This window comes from Jaculus jaculus, chromosome 14, assembly GCF_020740685.1.
Source record: "Jaculus jaculus isolate mJacJac1 chromosome 14, mJacJac1.mat.Y.cur, whole genome shotgun sequence".
Taxonomy (NCBI): Eukaryota; Metazoa; Chordata; class Mammalia; order Rodentia; family Dipodidae; genus Jaculus; species Jaculus jaculus.
The window spans coordinates 6,272,734-6,289,841 of NC_059115.1; the positions used below are offsets into that span (position 1 = coordinate 6,272,734).

The following is a 17,108-nucleotide window of genomic DNA, read 5'->3' on the forward strand; positions in this document are numbered from 1 at the left end:
TCGAACCTGGGTCATTCGGTGTTGTAGGCAAACACCTTAACCGCTAAGCCATCCCTCCAGCCCTTATTTATTTATTTTTGGTTTTTCAAAGTAGGGACTATCTCTAGCCCAGGTTGACCTGGAATTCACTATGTAGTCTCAAGGTGGCCTTGAACTCACAGCAATCCTCCCACCTCTGCCTCCCGAGTACACCACCATGCCCAGCTGTAAGCATAATTTATAATGATAAAGTTATTTTTTTCTGAGTGAGGGTGTGGTCTCGTGCCTCAGTTTCCCAGAACCAACAGCTCCCAGTAGCTGCTCTATGATGAGATTAAGCCATAGGCCACTCCTGGAGAAGGCGGGACGTAGGGAGGATTTAAGGGAGGCTCTCAGATGGATGGGAGGTAGCTTTCAGTGCTGGTGTCTGGGTGCAGCTCAGACACCAGGAGGGAGCTGGACAAGATGGAGCAACCTCCGAACTTCCCTGGTGAGTGGGGCCCCGAGGAGCCTGTGGGTTGTTGAGGAGATCCATCCTGTGGCCGAAGGTTTGGAGCTGCTAGCTGGGTCTCCAGAGGGTTCTGGGCCTTGTCCAGGTTGGCTCCTCCCTTGCTCCCATTGAGCAGTGCAGTGTGGGGGTGAAATGGGATTGTGCGTGGGGAAGGAGCAGAGCACATGGACCCTAGGTCCCTGCCAGGGTCAGGGTCCCCTGAGCCTCCTTAGGGGAAGAGCTTGCTGGGGTTGGGGCATTCCTAGGGCAGAAGCCCAGGAGCTCTGTCTGTGTCTTCGGGCTGAACCCCCTAAAACAGCCCATTCTGAATGTGGGACCACGGACAGTCAGGGGAAGGGAGGGTCTGGGGCTGGTAAAAAGAAGATCCTGTATGGGTCAGGGAAGTAGCCTGCTGCCTGGGGAGCCCCGAGGAGATTATGGGCCCTTTTCTGACCTATTTCTTTCCTTCTCCCAGGGTTTACAACGCAACAATCTCCCCATTTTAACCCACATCCCCGAAGTAGTCCATACCCCCTAGGTCACCCATTTCCAACAGTACCCCCAGCCCCTGCAATGTATCCTGGTATCGTAAAGTCCCCTCCCCCAGGACCTCCAGTTCTACCAGGTCCCCAAATGCCACCTGGACCTGGAATGTTGCCAAGCTTCCAAATGCCCCCAATGCCCCTAAACGATCAAATGCATCCAGGCGCAGTAGGACCCCACTTAGCCCAGGGTCTAACAATGCAACCCGCTCCCTCGATGGCCCCCGTTTCTCCAAAGACGGGGTTTTTTGCTGCCCCCTATAGTCCCTCGGTTTACTCAGGTTTCGGGGTGTCTCCAAGCTTCCAAGCTCCTCCAAGTCTCCCTGGCTCCAGGAAGCTCCCATCCCTGCCAAGACCCCCAAGGTCTGCACATCTCCCAAAGCCCTACAATGCGCAAAGAAGGCAGCGAAAGCAGCGCACCGTGTACACCCAGTGGCAAAAGGAGCTTCTGGAAGCAGCATTCGAAGAGAACCAGTACCCGTCCCATGACGAATGCGTGACTTTGGCAGAAAAGGTGGACGTGAGCCAGCCCCAGATCAAGGTTTGACCGCCTTCCCCTCTCCCCCCAAACTCAATAGTCACTCTTCCCACCATCGACGTGGGACTGGTGAGCGCCTTGCTGCCAGGGACGTTTCCAGAGCATTGGTGGGCAGGTTCATATGGGCACAGGGGCCTGAGGAGATGGCTCAGCTGGAAAGCCCGGCTCCCTGCCTAGGTTTAGTACCCAGTGCCCTATTTATTTATTTATTTATTTATTGGAGCAAGAGAGAATGGGCGCGCCAGGGCCTCCAGCTACTACAAATGAACTCCAGACGTATGCGCCGCCTTGTGCAACCAGCTTACAGGAGTCCTGGGAAATCGAACCGAGGTCCCTTGGCTTTGCAGGCAAATACCTTAATCGCTAAGCTATCTTTCCAGCCCTGCTTTATTTTATTTTATTTATTTATATATATATTTTTTGTGGTAACGTCTCACTCTAGCCCAGGTTCACCTGGATTTCACTATGTAGTTTTCAGTGTGGCCTCGAACTCCACCAACCTCTGCTTCCCTAGTGCTGGGATTAAAGGCGTGTGCCACCACGCGGGGCGCCTTTGACATTTCCTTGTGTCTTTGTTCCCTGCAGATCTGGTTCAAGAACCACAGAGCTAAAATGTCTAAGCTGCAACTACAGCAGCATTCAGAGGAGCCCCTCTGGGAGAGTCGCCAAGAAGCCTGTGCTGCTGTTGCCAGTGCTGGGCCCTCCTGCCCTGGAAGCAATGCCCCAGCCTCCGTCCCTGCCAGTGCAGATGCAGGGTGCCCGGGGCCTTCTGGCGTCAGCTCTGTCCCACAACAGAGCTCCCCGGATATCTTCCCAACACCGCCACACAGCTCCAGCAGCGTGGATCGGGACTTGGATGGACACAACGTTAGTGACCAGGATGGCCCAGTCCCACCAGCAACTGCCGCAGGTGCCGTCCCAGCTGCAAGACCCTCTCCTGCAGGAGCAGCTGGAGCCCCAGGCACAAGTCCTTCACCAGCTCCAGATGCCACCCCGGATGCAGATGTTACCCTCTGCACAAGCTCATCCCCAGCTCCAGATGCCACTCTGGAGGCAGATGTTACCTTCTACACAAGCTCATTCCCAGCTCTAGATGCCACTCTGGAGGCAGATGTTACCTTCTACACAAGCTCATTCCCAGCTCTAGATGCCACTCTGGATGCAGATGAATTCCTTGATGCCACCCTGGATGGAGATGTTATGCTCAGCACAAGCTCATCCCCAGCTCCAGATGCCACCCCGGGTGCAGATGTTATGCTCAGCACAAGCTCATCCCCAGCTCCAGATGCCACCCCGGGTGCAGATGTTATGCTCAGCACAAGCTCATCCCCAGCTCCAGATGCCACCCCGGGTGCAGATGTTATGCTCAGCACAAGCTCATCCCCAGCTCCAGATGCCACCCCGGATGCAGATGTTATGCTCAGCACAAGCTCATCCCCAGCTCCAGATGCCGCCCCGGATACAGATGTTATGCTCAGCACAAGCTCATCCCCAGCTCCAGATGCCGCCCCGGATGCAGATGTTATGCTCAGCACAAGCTCATCCCCAGCTCCAGATGCCGCCCCGGATGCAGATGCTATGCTCAGCACAAGCTCATCCCCAGCTCCAGATGCCACCCCAGATGCAGATGCATCCCTTGATGCCACCCTGGATGCAGATGCATCCCTTGACACAAGTTCATTCCTACATACAGTCCTTGCAATATGCCAAGAGGAAGAACCAGACACAGATGCACATGCAGCCCTGGCTGCAGATGACCAAGCAGCCACTGAGCAGCTCTGGGAGGACCTCATGGAAGTCTTGGACATGCCCCTGGACACTGACTTCATAAAGGACTTCTCATCCCAGGACACCTTCTAGAAACCCACGTTCTTTGGAGGATATTGATTTACAGGGAAGACTGGCTTGAACACCAGGACATGAGTCAATCTTTGGGGACTCGAGTCAGCTGAGTCCTGCACAGCCTCCCAAGTCCTTCACTGGCTTGATGTTGACTTGAGCTTCCTTCCTGATGAATGGGACACTTTTTTTTTCTTGTTGTTGTCTGGTTGTTTGAGGTAGGGTCTCACTCTAGCCCAGCCTGACCTGCGATTTTCTGTATAATCTCAGGGTAGCCTCAAAGTCACAGTGATCCTCCTGCCTCTGCCTCCCGAGTGCCGAGATTAAAGGAGTGTGCCTTGGGACACTTGTGCTTGGTGGACCCTGCTCACTATGTCCACCCGGTCATTTGATGGGCATAGGTATGTTCTTGTGTTTTTTGGTGTGGAGGAGTGGGCATGGGTGGGCTTCTTCTGTGTCCGGCTTGGGGTTCCCTGGGTGGTCATCATCATTCCCACTCAGGTCTGGGACTTTATAATGTTTGTTTTCCCACCAATGTAACCTGTTTTTTTTCTTTGGCTGCATGGTCTTCTTGGAGACCATACTGTATCTGAGCTCACCCTGTAGCATTAAAGACCTGCCCCACTCTGAAAGCTGTGCTCGTGTGTGCTGTTTTATTTTTTATTTTATTTTACTTATTTACTCAGAATCAGACAGAAACAGAATGGGCCTCTGCAAACAAACTCCAGACACATGCGCCTGGCGTACATGGCTCTTGGGGAATTGAACCTGGGTCCTTAGGCTTCACAGGCAAGTGCCTTAACTGCTAAGCCGTCTCTCCAGCCCTCACTTCGGTGTTGAGATCTGGTCCCACTCTGTTCAGGGCGGTGGTGATGGCTTGGGTCTCAGTGATTCTGGTGCTGGAATTGCAGGTGTGAACTCTTCCCCAGCATCCCTTGGGTTTTGCAGATGGCATGTGGTGATGGATCTCAGTTTGTCCCAGAACTTGAAGTGATTCTCCTGCTTCATGCTGTGGTGTCCTGAGTTCATAGGATTCTAACTGGTTGACCTAAACTGAGTCTCACCTGGACAGTAGAAAATCTCATTTGAAGCCGGGCGTGGTGGCATAAATCTTTAATCCTAGCATGCCCATTCCTATCGGTCCCTGCTTGCAAATAAATGAATTAAATTTTTTTTAAAAAAGAGGCTGGGCGTGGTGGTGCACGACTTTAATCCCAGCATTCAGGAGGCAGAGGTAAGAGGATCACTGTAAATACAAGGCCACCCTGAGACCACATAGTGAATTTCAGGTAGGCTTGAGCTACAGGAAGACCCTACCTCGGAAAAAAAAAAAAAAAAAAAAAAAAAAAAAAAAAACTGAGATTTTTCTTTCTTTTTCTTTTTTAATTAAAAAAATATTCATTTTTTGGGTTGCTTGCCTGTGAAGCCTAAGGACCCCAGTTCGAGGCTCGGTTCCCCAGGTCCCACGTTAGCCAGATGCACAAGGGGGCGCACGCATCTGGAGTTCATTTGCAGAGGCTGGAAGCCCTGGCGTGCCCATTCTTTCTCCCTCTATCTGTCTTTCTCTCTGTGTCTGTCGCTCTCAAATAAATAAATTAAAAAATATATATATTCATTTTTATTTGAGGGGGGGTGCGGAGAGAGAGAGAGTGAGAGGTAGATAGAGAATGGGAATTCCAGACACATATGCCACTTTGTGCCTCTGGCTTATGTGGGTGCTAGGGAATTGAACTTGGGTCCTTTGGTTTTGCAGGCAAGTGTCTCTCCAGCCTCCCCCCACCTTTTTTTTTTTTTTTTAAACATGTAGAGTTTCACTCTAGGCCTGGAATTCACTGGATAGTCCCTGGGTGGCCTTGAACTCACAGCAATTCTCCTACCTCTGCCTCCAGAGTGCTGGGATTAAAGGCGTGCGCCACCATGCCTGGCTTGCTTCAGTTTTGTTTTTGTTTTTGTTTTTGTTTTTCTGAGGTAGAAATTTGCTCTAGCCCAAGCTGACCTGGAATTCATTATGTAGTCTCAGGCTGGCCTCAAACTCATGGCAATCCTCCTACCTCTGCCTCCTGCATGCTGAGATTAAAGGTGTGTACCACCATGCCTGCATATATATATATTTATTTATATTTTAGAGGGCTGGAGAGATTGCTGAGTGGGTAAGGCACTTTCTCTGCAAAATCTAACGGCCTGAGTTTTTTTGTTTTTTGTTTTTTTTTTAATTTAATTATTTATTTATTTATTTATTTATTTATTTATTTATTTGTTTGAGAGCGACAGACACAGAGAGAAAGACAGATAGAGGGAGAGAGAGAGAATGGGCGCGCCAGGGCTTCCAGCCTCTGCAAACGAACTCCAGATGCGTGTGCCCTCTTGTGCATCTGGCTAATGTGGGACCTGGGGACGGCCTGAGTTTTGAAGTAGGATCTCACTGTAACCCAGAATGGCCTCAAATCATGAGATCTTCCTACCTCTGCCTCCCATTTACTGGGATTAAAGGTGTGTGCCACCACGTCCAGCTTGTTTGGATCTGGAGTTCTTTTGCAGTGTCTGGAGGCCCTGGTGCACCAATTCTCTCTGCTTTCCATTTTCCTGTTTGCAAATAAATAAAATATTTTAAAAATATTTTAGGGCTGGAGAGATATCTCAGCATGTAAGGCACTTGCCTGCAAAGCCTAATGGCCCAACTTTGATCCCCCAGTACCCACGCAAAGGCAGATACACAAAGTGGCACATGTATCTGGAATTTGTTTACAGTGTCTGGAGACCCTGGGCCGACCATTCTCTGTGTCTTCCCTCCCACCCTGCCTCCCTCCCCCCCCCCTCTCTCTGCAAATAAATAAAAATATTCAAAAATATTTTAGCTGGGCATTGTGGCACAAGCCTTTGATTCCTGCACTTGAGGCAGACAGAGGCAGAAGGATGGCTGTGGGACTACAAAATGAGTTCCAGGCCAGGCTGGTCTAAATGAGACCCTACCTCAGAAAACAAACAAACAAAGAATTGCAGAGAGGGAGAGAGAGAGAGAATAGGTGAACCAGGGTCACTAGCCCAGGCAAGTAAACTTCAGATGCATGAACCACTTTGTGCATCTGGCTTTCCATGGGTACTAGAGAATTGAACCCAGGATGTCAGGTTTCAAACCAGCATCTTTTTTATTTTTTGGTTTTTTGCTGTATGGTCTGTCTGGCTCAGGCTGACCTGGAATTCACTATGTAGTCTCAGAATGGCCTCAAACTCATGATAATCCTCCTGCCTCTGCCTCCTGAGTGATGAGATTAAAGGCGTGCGCTGCCACGCCCAGCATCTTTAACACTTGAGCCATCTTGCCAGCTCTTTTGTTTTGTTTTCTATGGCATTCATGATTTGTTATATAATGATTTTTTTATGAGAGAGAGGGAAAGAGAAAAAGAGAAAGAATTGGCACACCAGGGCCTCCAGCCACTGCAAACGAACTCCAGATGCATGCATCCCCTTGTGCATCTACCTTATGTGGGTCCTGAGGAATCAAACTGGGGTCCTTTGGCTTTTCAGGCAAATGCCTTAACCACTAAGCCATCTCTTCAGCCCTTTATTTTTATTTATTTATTTATTTATTTTTGTTCAGCCCTTTATTTTTTATCTATTTATTTATGCTTCTGGTTTTTCAAGGCAGGATCTCAGTCTGGTCCAGGTTGACCTGGAATTCACTATGTAATCTCAGGGTGGCCTTAAACTCAGCGATCCTCCTGCCTCTGCCTCCCAAGTGCTGGGATTAAAGGCATGTGCCACCATGCCTGACTAGCCCAATATTTTTAATATATTTTTTAGTTTATTTTTTATTTTTAATTATTTATTTGAGAGCAATAGACAGAGAGAGAAAGAGGGAGATAGAGAGAGAGAGAGAATGGGTGCTCCAGAGCCTCCAGCCACTGCAAACAAACTCCAGATGTGTGTGCCCCCTTGTGCATCTGGCTAACATGGGTCCTGGGGAATCAAGCCTCAAACCAGGATTCTTAGGCTTCATAGGCAAGCCATCTCTCCAGCCCTATTTTTATTTTTAAATATGCTTTATTTATTTATTTGAGAGAGAGAAAGAGGCAAAGAGAGAGAGAGAATAGACACACCAGGGCTTCCAGCCATTGCAAACAAATTCCAGATGCATGCACCCCCTTGTGCATCTGGCTTACATGGGTCCTGGAGAATCAGACCAGGATCCTTTGGCTTTGCAGGCAAAGGCCTTAACTGATAAGCCATCTCTCCAGCCCCAATATATTTATTTTTTTATATTTATTTTTATTTATTTATTTATAAAGACAGAGAGAGAGGTGTGAGGGAGAGAGAGAGAGAGAGAGAGAGAGAGAGAGAGCTTCTAGCCACTGCAAACGAACTCCAGTAACATGCACCATCATGTCCATCTGGCTTACATGGGACATGGAGACTCAAACTTGGGTCCTTAGGCTTCACAGGCAAGTGCCTTCACCGCTAAGCCATTTCTCCAGCCCTTTATTTTTATTTTTGAGGTAGGGTCTCACTCTAGCCCAGGCTGACCTGGAATTTACTATGCAGTCTCAGGGTGGCCTCGAACTCACAGCGATCTTCCTACCTCTGCCTCCCGAGTGCTGGGATTAAAGGCGTGTGTCACCAGGCATGGCATATATTTAAGATATTTTTATTTATTTCTTTGCAAGTAGAGAGAGCTAGAAGACAAGACATAGACAGTAGCGGGAGCGCCAGGGCACACTCCTGATGCATATGCCATCCTGTGCATCTGGCTTCACACGGGTGCTGGAGAGGAGAACCTGGATCATTAGACTTTGCAGCCATGCACCTTAACTGCTGAACCATCTCTCCAGGCCATGCCTGCCATTTCTGATTTGCCCTCTTCTGAGAATTCACCCCAGAGCTGAAGCTGGCTAACATGGCGCTGTGCAGATCTAAGCGACCTCTAGAGGGAGACAAGTTACTCATGGTCCTAACCAGCGGGACCCTGCACGCATTACAGGTGTTCAGCCAGGAGAAACGTGCTAATGGACTGAAGGCATGTCTGTTGGGAGGCAAACCAACTGCTCTCCGATTGGATTTTAGGGAATTCATGCCTGGCATAAAAAAACTAATCAGATGCTGGGCGTGGTGGCGCACACCTTTAATCCCAGCACTTGGGAGGCAGAGGTAGGAGGATCACTGTGAGTTTGAGGCCACCCTGAGACTACATAGTGAATTCTAGGTCAGCCCGGGCCAGAGCAAGACCCTACCTAAAAAACTAAAAAAATTTTTTTAAAAATCTAATCAAGGGCTAGAGAGATGGCTTAGCGGTTAAGCGCTTGCCTGTGAAGCCTAAGGACCCTGGTTCAAGGCTCAATTCCCCAGGACCCATGTTAGCCAGATACACATGGGGGCACATGTGTCTGGGGTTCGTTTACAGTGGCTGGAGGCCCTGGCACACCCATTCACTCTCTCTCTCTCTCTCTCTCTCTCTCTCTCTCTCTCTCTCTCTCTTCCTCTGTCTGTCGCTCTCAAATAAATAAGTAAAAATAAAAAAATTTTTTTTAAATTCTAATCAAAAGTCTATGATTGCCAGGTGTGGTACATGCCTTTAATCCCAGCACTGGGGAAGCAGAGGTAGGAGGACCATTGACTTTGAGGCCAGCTCGAAACTACAGAGTGAGTTCCAGGTCAGCTTGGGCTAGAGTGAGACCCTACATCAAAAAGGGGAGAGGTAAAAACAAACAAAAATAAATAAATAAAGGGCTGAAGGCATGGCTTAGCTGTTAAGTGCTTACCTGTAAAGCCTAAGGACCCCAGTTCAAGACTTGATTCCCCAGTACCTATGTAAGCGAAGTGCATAAGGTGGCGCATGCATCTGGAGTTTGTAGTGGCTGAAAACCCTGGCGTGCCCATTATCTCTCTCTCTCTGCCTCTGTCTCTCTCTGTCTGTCGCTCTCAAATAAATAATTTTTTTAAAAGGGGGGAAGGGCTGGAGAGATGGTTTAACAACTAGGATGCTTGTGTTTGCAGTGGCTAGAGACCCAGACGCACCCATTCTCTCCGTGCCACTGTCTCTTTCTCTCCCAAATAAATAAAAAAAGAATCAGCCAAGTGTGGTGGCACAGGTTTTTAGTCCCAGAATTTGAGAGGCAGAGATAGGAGAATCACCACCATGAGTTTGAGGCCACCCTGAGACTACAGTGAATTCCAGGTCAGCCTGAGCTAGAGTGAAACCCTACCTCTAAAAATTTAAATAAATAAATAAGTAAAATAAGAATGAAATATTTTTTAAAATTCTATTTATTTATTTGCAAGGAAAAGGCAGACAGAGAGAGAGAGAGAGAGAAGAGGCGCTCCAAGGTCTCCAGCTGCTGCAAATGAATTCGACACATGTACCACCTTGAGCCTCTGGTTTAAGTGGGTCCTGGGAATCGAACCTGGGTCCTTTTGCTTTTTACGCAAGCACCTTAACCGCTGAGCCATCTCTCTAGCCTGAAACATATATATATATTTAATATATATATATGATATATATATTATTTAATATATATATATCATATATATATGATATATATATATATATATCATATATATATATATATATGGGGCTGGAGAGATGGCTGAGAGGTTAAGGCTCTTGCCTGCAAAGCCTAAGGATCCAGGTTTAATTTTCCAGTAGTCACATAAAGCTAGAATCACAAGGGACCCCATGGTCTGGAGTTTGTTTTCAGTGGCAGGAGGTCCTGGTAGGCCCATTTTCTCTCTTTCTTCCTCTTTCAAATAGTTAAATAAATAAGACAAAAACAATAGGAAGAACCACAGTTACCAGGTAGAATGGGACAGGCCTTTAATTCTAGCACATGGAAGGTTAAGGTACAAGGATTGCGTGGGCTACATAGTGAGTTCAAGGTCAGCATGGACTATTATGAGACCCTATTTCCAACAACAAACAACATAAAAAAGCCGGGCGTGGTGGCACATGCCTTTCATCCCAGCACTTGAGAGACAGAGGTAGGAGAAGTGCCATGAGTTTGAAGCCAACCTGAGACTACAAAGTCAGCCTGGGCCACAGCAAGACACTACCTCAAAACAAACAAACAAACAAACAGGCTAGACATGGTGGTTCATGCCTTTAATCCCAGCACTCAAGAGGCTGAGCTAGGAGGATAGATGTGAGTTTGAGGCCAGCCTGGAACTACAGAGTGAGTTACAGGTCAGCCTGGGTTAGAGTGAGGCTCTGCCTGGAAGAAAATAAAAAGTATAAAGTGGGACAGAGTGTGGAGGCCCATGCCTTTAATGGATCACTGTGAACTCAAGGCCAGCCTGAGCCTACATAGTGAATTCCAGGTCAGCCTGGGCTAGAGCGAGACCCTACCTCAAAGAAACAAAACAGAAAAAGAAAGAAAGAAGGAAAGAAAGAGAGAAAAAAGAGAAAAGCAAAGAAAAAGAAATAACCACAGCTTAGGCACAAGAGAAGTTGGTGGAAAAGCAGACATAAAAAGTCCCCACCCTTAGCAAGAGCAAGGGTGTCCACCCAGGAAACCTGCCCAATGCCCAGCCCTCCACACCTTGTCCAAAAAGTGCAAGGGCATACCCATGCCCATCATATGGTCAGGTGGGCATTGTGAGCAGAGGCCACCAAAATCAAGTGTCCCATCTGGCAGGAAAGAAACACAAATCAATAGGAAGTGACCTGGAGGTTATGCAGGACAGAGTAGACACCGGTCCCCATAGACTGAGGAATGTCCTGGGCCCATGAGTCTTGGTGTGCAATGCCACATCTTCCTTGTAAGCCACTGTCCTCCACAGAAGTCGGGTCCCTAGAAGGTGTCCAGCAGTGAGAAGGACTGTGAAGTCAGTGTCCAGGGGATCAAGACCTCCACAGGTCAGCCCAGGTCTGCTCGGCGGGGTAGGGGGACATCTTGCCTGGGCATGACCTTCTGCCTGGGGCTCAGCTGCTGCTGCATGTGGGGCCGCAACTGCACATGGTGCTGGGGCTTCAGCCTGGCATGTCGCTAGGGCTGCATCTGGGGCTGGGCTCCTGCCCGCAGCTGCACCTGCAGCCGGGGCTCCTGAGACTGAGGCTGCACGTGCTACAGCTGGCGCATGCCCATGCAGAACGCTCTGCTGGTCACTAAAACCGTGCCCATTCCAGATCTGATCCATGGGAAGAAATTGGGTGGCGGTGTTGGGAAGACATCTGGACAGCCCAGTTGAGGGACATCACTGATGTCAGAGGGACCCTGGCACCCTGCATCTGCAAGGCAAGGGCAGAGGCTGAGGCATTGCTTCCTGGGCAGAAGGGCTCAGTGCTGGTTCCCATCTCAGTGAGGGCTTTGCGGGCTCCCTGGGGTCTCATCCAGGGTGGTCCTTCTGAATTCTCCTGGAAATGCAGCCGAGATCATTTAGCTCTGCGGTTCTTGAACCAGATCTGCAGAGGCAGAAGACATGGGGAAATATCCAAGGAAGGGCCTTGGGCCCCTGCCTCAGCCCCAGACAGGAAGCCGCCTCATGTTAGCCCTGCGCCTCAGACTCGAGCAACTCTGGAGGCCAAGAGGAGGGATGCATGGGAAATGGGAACCAGGTTTCGATTCCAGGGATCAAGTGCGTGTCTGGTACACAGTCCCTAGGTTTGAAAGGGAGCCTCTATATCTGGCGGCCTGCTATATCCTTGGGGGAGATTCTCTAGGTCTTTGGTATCGAGGGTTTGTGTTTGGACCTGGACTCATGGCCAAACCCTGGGCCAAATCCAGGGTAACTTTCTTTCTTTCTTTCTTTCTTTCTTTCTTTCTTTCTTTCTTTCTCTCTTTCTTTCTTTCTTTCTTTCTCTCTTTCTTTCTTTCTTTCTTTTTTTCTTTTCAGATCTGGAATTCACTTTAGAACCAAGCTGGCCTTGAACTCACAGAGATCTTCCTACCTCTGCCTCCCAAGCACTGGGATTAAAGGCGTGCGCCACCACACCCAGCTTGCTTTGCTTTTTGTTGTTGTTGTTGCTTTGTTTTAATATTTTATTTAATTAAGAGAGGCAGAGAGAGATCAGAATCTCCTGCCATTGCAAAACAAACTCCAGACGCGTGGGCCACTTGGCACTTCATCTTTACATGGGTACTGGGGAATCAAACCCGGCTATCAGCCAGCAAGCTTTGTAAGCAAGCTCCTTTAATCGCTGAGCCATGACTCCAGTCCCGTTTGTGTGTGTGTGTGTGTGTGTGTGTGTGTGTGTGTGTGTGTGTGTGTGTTCTTTTTAAAACACATTAGAGAGAGAGAGAATGGGCGCGGCAGGGGTGCAAACCAGCACAGGCAGCGGCAGATGCTTTTGTGCATCCGGCTCTGTGTGGGTGCTAGGACGTCGCATCCTTAAGCAAGCACCTTTAACCCCTGCATCTTGGGAGCTCCGGAAGTGGGGAGAACAGCCATAGAGATGGAGGTGGGGGGGAAGAGGCCAGACCCAGGTCTGGGGCGCCTCCACTTTTAGCCTTTTTGCCAAATCCATGACCTCCTCACGGGTCAGGCGCTGGTTCTGTTCCAATGCTGCTTCCAGACAGCTCTTTTGCCACTGGGTGCGCACAGTGATCTTCCTTGGAGGCTTGGGGTGGGGGGAGGGGCTTTGGGCGATGAGAAGGTGAGGGAGTCCTGGCAGGGATGGGAGCTCCCTAGGGCCAGGGATACCTGGGCCTGTAGTGACTTGGTGGCCTGGGGACACATGGAAACCTGAGTGAATTGAGGGGTCCTGAGAGTCGAGGGGCATTGTAACACCTGAGTAAACTGTGGATGTGGCGGGACCACAGTGCCTTGTAAGACCTGGGGACACTTGGAACCTTAGTGCCCCTGAGGGCATCTGAAGGCCTAGGAGCGTTGGCGACATTCGGAAATATGGCAGCACTGGAGGGCCAGGTGGCATTTGTACACTCGGGGACTTTGGAGGCCCCGGGGCACTGGAGGCCTTAAGAGACCTGGGCACACTGGGGGTGAGATAGGAAGTGTGGGGAACGGGTGACGTAAAGGTGGGATATTTAGGGGACAAGGGCTGAAGGGGGCGGTTATTGCACTGCAGACCCTGGGATAAGGAAAGAAATAGATCAGAAAACGCCCCCACAAAGAACCGGGCGTGCTGGTGCAAGCCTTTAATCCCAGCACTCGGGAGGCAGAAGTAGGAGGATCACCATGAGTTCGAGGCCACCCTGAGACTACGTAGTGAATTCCAGGTCAGCCAGGGCGAGAATGAGACCCTACCTCGGAAAACAAAACAAAAACCAAAAAAAGAAAAAGAAAAGAAACCTCCCAGTCTCTCTGTTCCCCATCAGTGGTTCTCTTCCCTGCTCCACATTTGCCAAGCAGCAGGAGCCTGTCGCCTGGGCCTGGGGGAAAGGACAGCCCGTGGAAGATAACATTTGCACAAGCCCCCTTCAGACCACCCGGGATCTCCACCTACCCACGTCAGAACCTGCTCTTGTTGCAGTCAGGTTCCCACTGCTAGCAGAAACCACCCAACCAAGAGCAGTATTTTGGGGTAGGGGGAAGGGGTTTATTTCAGTTTACAGACTCCAGGGGAAGCTCCCTGATGGCAGGGGAAAACGATGGCATGAGCAGAGGGTGAGCATCACCCCCTGGCCAACATAAGGTGGACAATAGCAGCAGAAGAGTGTGCCAAACACCGACAAGGGGAAGCTGGCTATGACACCCATAAGCCCGGCTGCCAACAATGCACCGCCTCCAGGAGGTGATAATTCCCAAATCTCTATAATCTGGCAACCTAGCATTCTGACCACCTGAGTTTATGGAGGACACCTGAATCAAACCCCCACAGCCCTCCACAGGGCATCTGCACTCTCACTTTTAGAATGCCAAAGCTGGGGCTGGAGAGATGGCTTAGCGGTTAAGCGCTTGCCTGTGAAGCCTAAGGACCCTGGTTCGAGGCTCCGTTCCCCAGGTCCCACGTTAGCCAGATGCACAAGGGGGCGCACACGTCTGGAGTTCGTTTGCAGAGGCTGGAAGCCCTGGCGCGCCCATTCTCTCTCTCTCCCTCTACCTGTCTTTCTCTCTGAATGGCAAAGCTGGCACCTCTAAAGCTGGGGCTCCTACCCAAAGAAGCTAGTAGTGGTAAGTGATCCCAGACACAGCTCCTGGGCTTCTGCCCTAGGAGTACCCCAACTCCAGCAAGCGTAAGGAGGCTCAGGGGACCCTGACCCTGGCAGGGACCTAGGGTCCATGTGCTCTGCTCCTTCCCCCCGCACAATCCCGTTTCACCCCCACACTGCACTGCCCACTAGGTGTAGCAAGGGAGGAGCCAACCTGGGCAAGGCCCAGAACCCTCTGGAGAACCAGCTGCCATCTCCAAAGCTTCAGGCACAGGGTGGATCTCCTCAAAGACCCACCCTCCTCACAGGCTCCTCGGGGACCAACTCACCCAGTAGATCACCAGGCTCTTCCATCTTAGTCTTGCCCATTTCTGGTATTCAAGCCTGCAGTCAGATAACCTGGACATAAATTACCCTTCCATGTGCTGAGGTGGGGCATCTGAGGCTCGGGGTCCGCTCCTCACAATGCCTCACCACTTGCACCGCAGTGCCTGAGCCCGTCACCCCGACAGGCCTCCTAGAGACTATTGGTCATGCTCATTCATTGTCCTCACGGACATACTGGCCTTCACTGTTATTTTCACTTGGTCCTGGTCTTCCCAATTTTATATTCTGTTTTTACCAGAATTGTTCCTTTTTTATTTTTTCTTAATTTTTCATCTTGATCAGCCTTATCAGTAGATGTGTCATTTGTGATTCCTTCAGATTAAAGTAACGGTGCCTTTCTATAATTTGAAATAAAAGCGCTTGAAATTTCTAAGTTATCACTGTATAACATTCTTAGTTTCAACACTCGACTTAAGTTTGTGATAGTTTTATGTTAAAATAGTGTTTTCCCCCCATTGTGTGCAACCATTCATCCAAATGACATTTATTCTTTTTTATTTTTATTTTTATTTTTTTGGAGATAGGGTCTCACTGTAGCTCAGGCTGACCTGGAATCTACTATGTAGTCTCAGGGTGGCCTTGAACTCACAGAAATCCTCCTATCTCTGCCTCCCAAGTGCTGGGACTAAAGGCATGTGCACCATGCCCGGCTTCAAATGATATTTGTTCTTAAAATTCATTTGAAGTAACTAAATTGGCTTTTATATTTCTGTAGTTGGATATGTTAAAATGTACATTTAAGTGATTGTGCCATGTATAGACATATTTCTTACATATATATGTTACATGTTCATGAGATTGCTTACCTACTAATCTAGTCACCTCATCTTGTGGTTAATTTGAAAACTTTAAAGCTATTAAAATGTTACGTCTGGTCAGGGATTTACAACCGTTCACTTTTGACAGTTCTTAGACAGACTTCCCAAAGTCCATTCAGTTCCCCATTGTATATATATCCAGGAAGCCAAAGGATTATATTGCCCTGGAGAATAATTTGAAATTAAATTACATGTCATGAGGGGCTGGGAAGATGGCTCAGTGGTTAAAGATGTTTGCTTGCAATGCCTGACACCCAGGTTCAATTCCCAAGCCACCTACAAAACCAGATTGCAAAAAATGGTGCAAATTTACAGTGGCGATAGGCCCTGACATGACACAACACACACACACACGTGTCCAAATAAATAAATATGTATAAATATGTAAGTTACATGATAGGGAATGGTTAAAATAGTTCTCAGAGGCTCAGAGGGCTGGGGACATAGCTCAGTTGGTAAAGGCGCTTGCTCACAAAGCCTGGAGATGCAGGTTCAATTCACAACTACCCATATAAAGCCAGAAACACAAAGTGGCCCATTCATCTGGAGTTCATTTGCAGAAGCAAGAAACCCAGTTGTTCCCTTACTCTCTGTGTCTCTTCAAATAAAGAAGTAAAAACATTTAATAATAGCCGGGCAAGGTAGCACATGCCTTTAATCCCAGCACTCAGGAGGCAGAAGTAGGAGGATCACCTTGACCTTGAGTTCAAGGCCACCGTGAGACTACATAGTGAATTCCAGGTCAGCCTAAGCTAGAGCTAGACTATATATATAAAATGAATAAATAGATAATGCGGGATTTTTTGTTTTGTTTTGTTTTTGAGGTAGGGTCTCTGGCTTAGGCTGACCTGAAATTCACTATGTAGTCTCAGGGTGGCCTCAACCTCATGTGCTGAGATTAAAGGTGTGCACCACCAAGCCTGGCTCAATTTTAAATTATTTTAAAAATATTTTTGAGCTGGGCATGGTGGCGCACGCCTTTAATCCCAGCACTCGGGAGGCAGAGGTAGGAGGATCTCCGAGAGTTCGAGGCCACCCTGAGACTACATAGCGAATTCCAGGTCAGCCTGAGCCAGAGTGAGACCCTACCTCGAAAAACCAAAAAAAAAAAAAAAAAAAAATTATTTGCAAGCAGAGAGAAAGAGAGATAGAGAAAGAGAGGTGGGGGGCGGGGAGAAAAGAAAAACAGAGAATTGGAATGCCAGGGCCTCTAGCCACTGCAAATTAATTCCAGATGCATGCTCCACTTTGTGCATCTGGCTTTGGGTGGGTGCTGGAGAACTGAACCTGGGTCCTTAGGCTTTGCAGATGCAGACTGCCCGTTATTGAAGACACTGCTCGAATGTTCCCTCCCACATGATCCTCGGCTGGGTTCTCTGGTCTTGAGGCTGGTTTATGTCATGCTTCTGTAGACACTGAGATGCTGTGGGGTTTTGGTCGCAGTGTGTTTGAGCTCTTTCAGGGCAGGTACTCTGCGTC

At 48.9% G+C, this 17,108-nt stretch overlaps 1 protein-coding gene across 1 annotated transcript; it reads left to right on the forward strand.

The window, feature by feature from the left end:
* Positions 1 to 1,228: 1,228 nt before the first annotated feature.
* Positions 1,229 to 3,409, forward strand: LOC123454802 (mucin-1-like). Its single transcript, XM_045134209.1, has 2 exons — positions 1,229 to 1,552; positions 2,135 to 3,409. Exons 1-2 carry the CDS (start codon positions 1,229 to 1,231, stop codon positions 3,407 to 3,409), a joined length of 1,599 nt encoding a protein of 532 aa, XP_044990144.1.
* The last annotated feature ends 13,699 nt before the right edge of the window (positions 3,410 to 17,108 follow it).

Excerpts from the sequence above, each read along its gene's own strand:
- LOC123454802 (XM_045134209.1), top strand. The coding sequence starts at position 1,229 with ATGGCCCCCGTTTCTCCAAAGACGGGGTTTTTTGCTGCCCCCTATAGT. Across the intron at positions 1,553-2,134 it reads TGAGCCAGCCCCAGATCAAG|ATCTGGTTCAAGAACCACAG; the intron begins GTTTGACCGCCT and ends TGTTCCCTGCAG.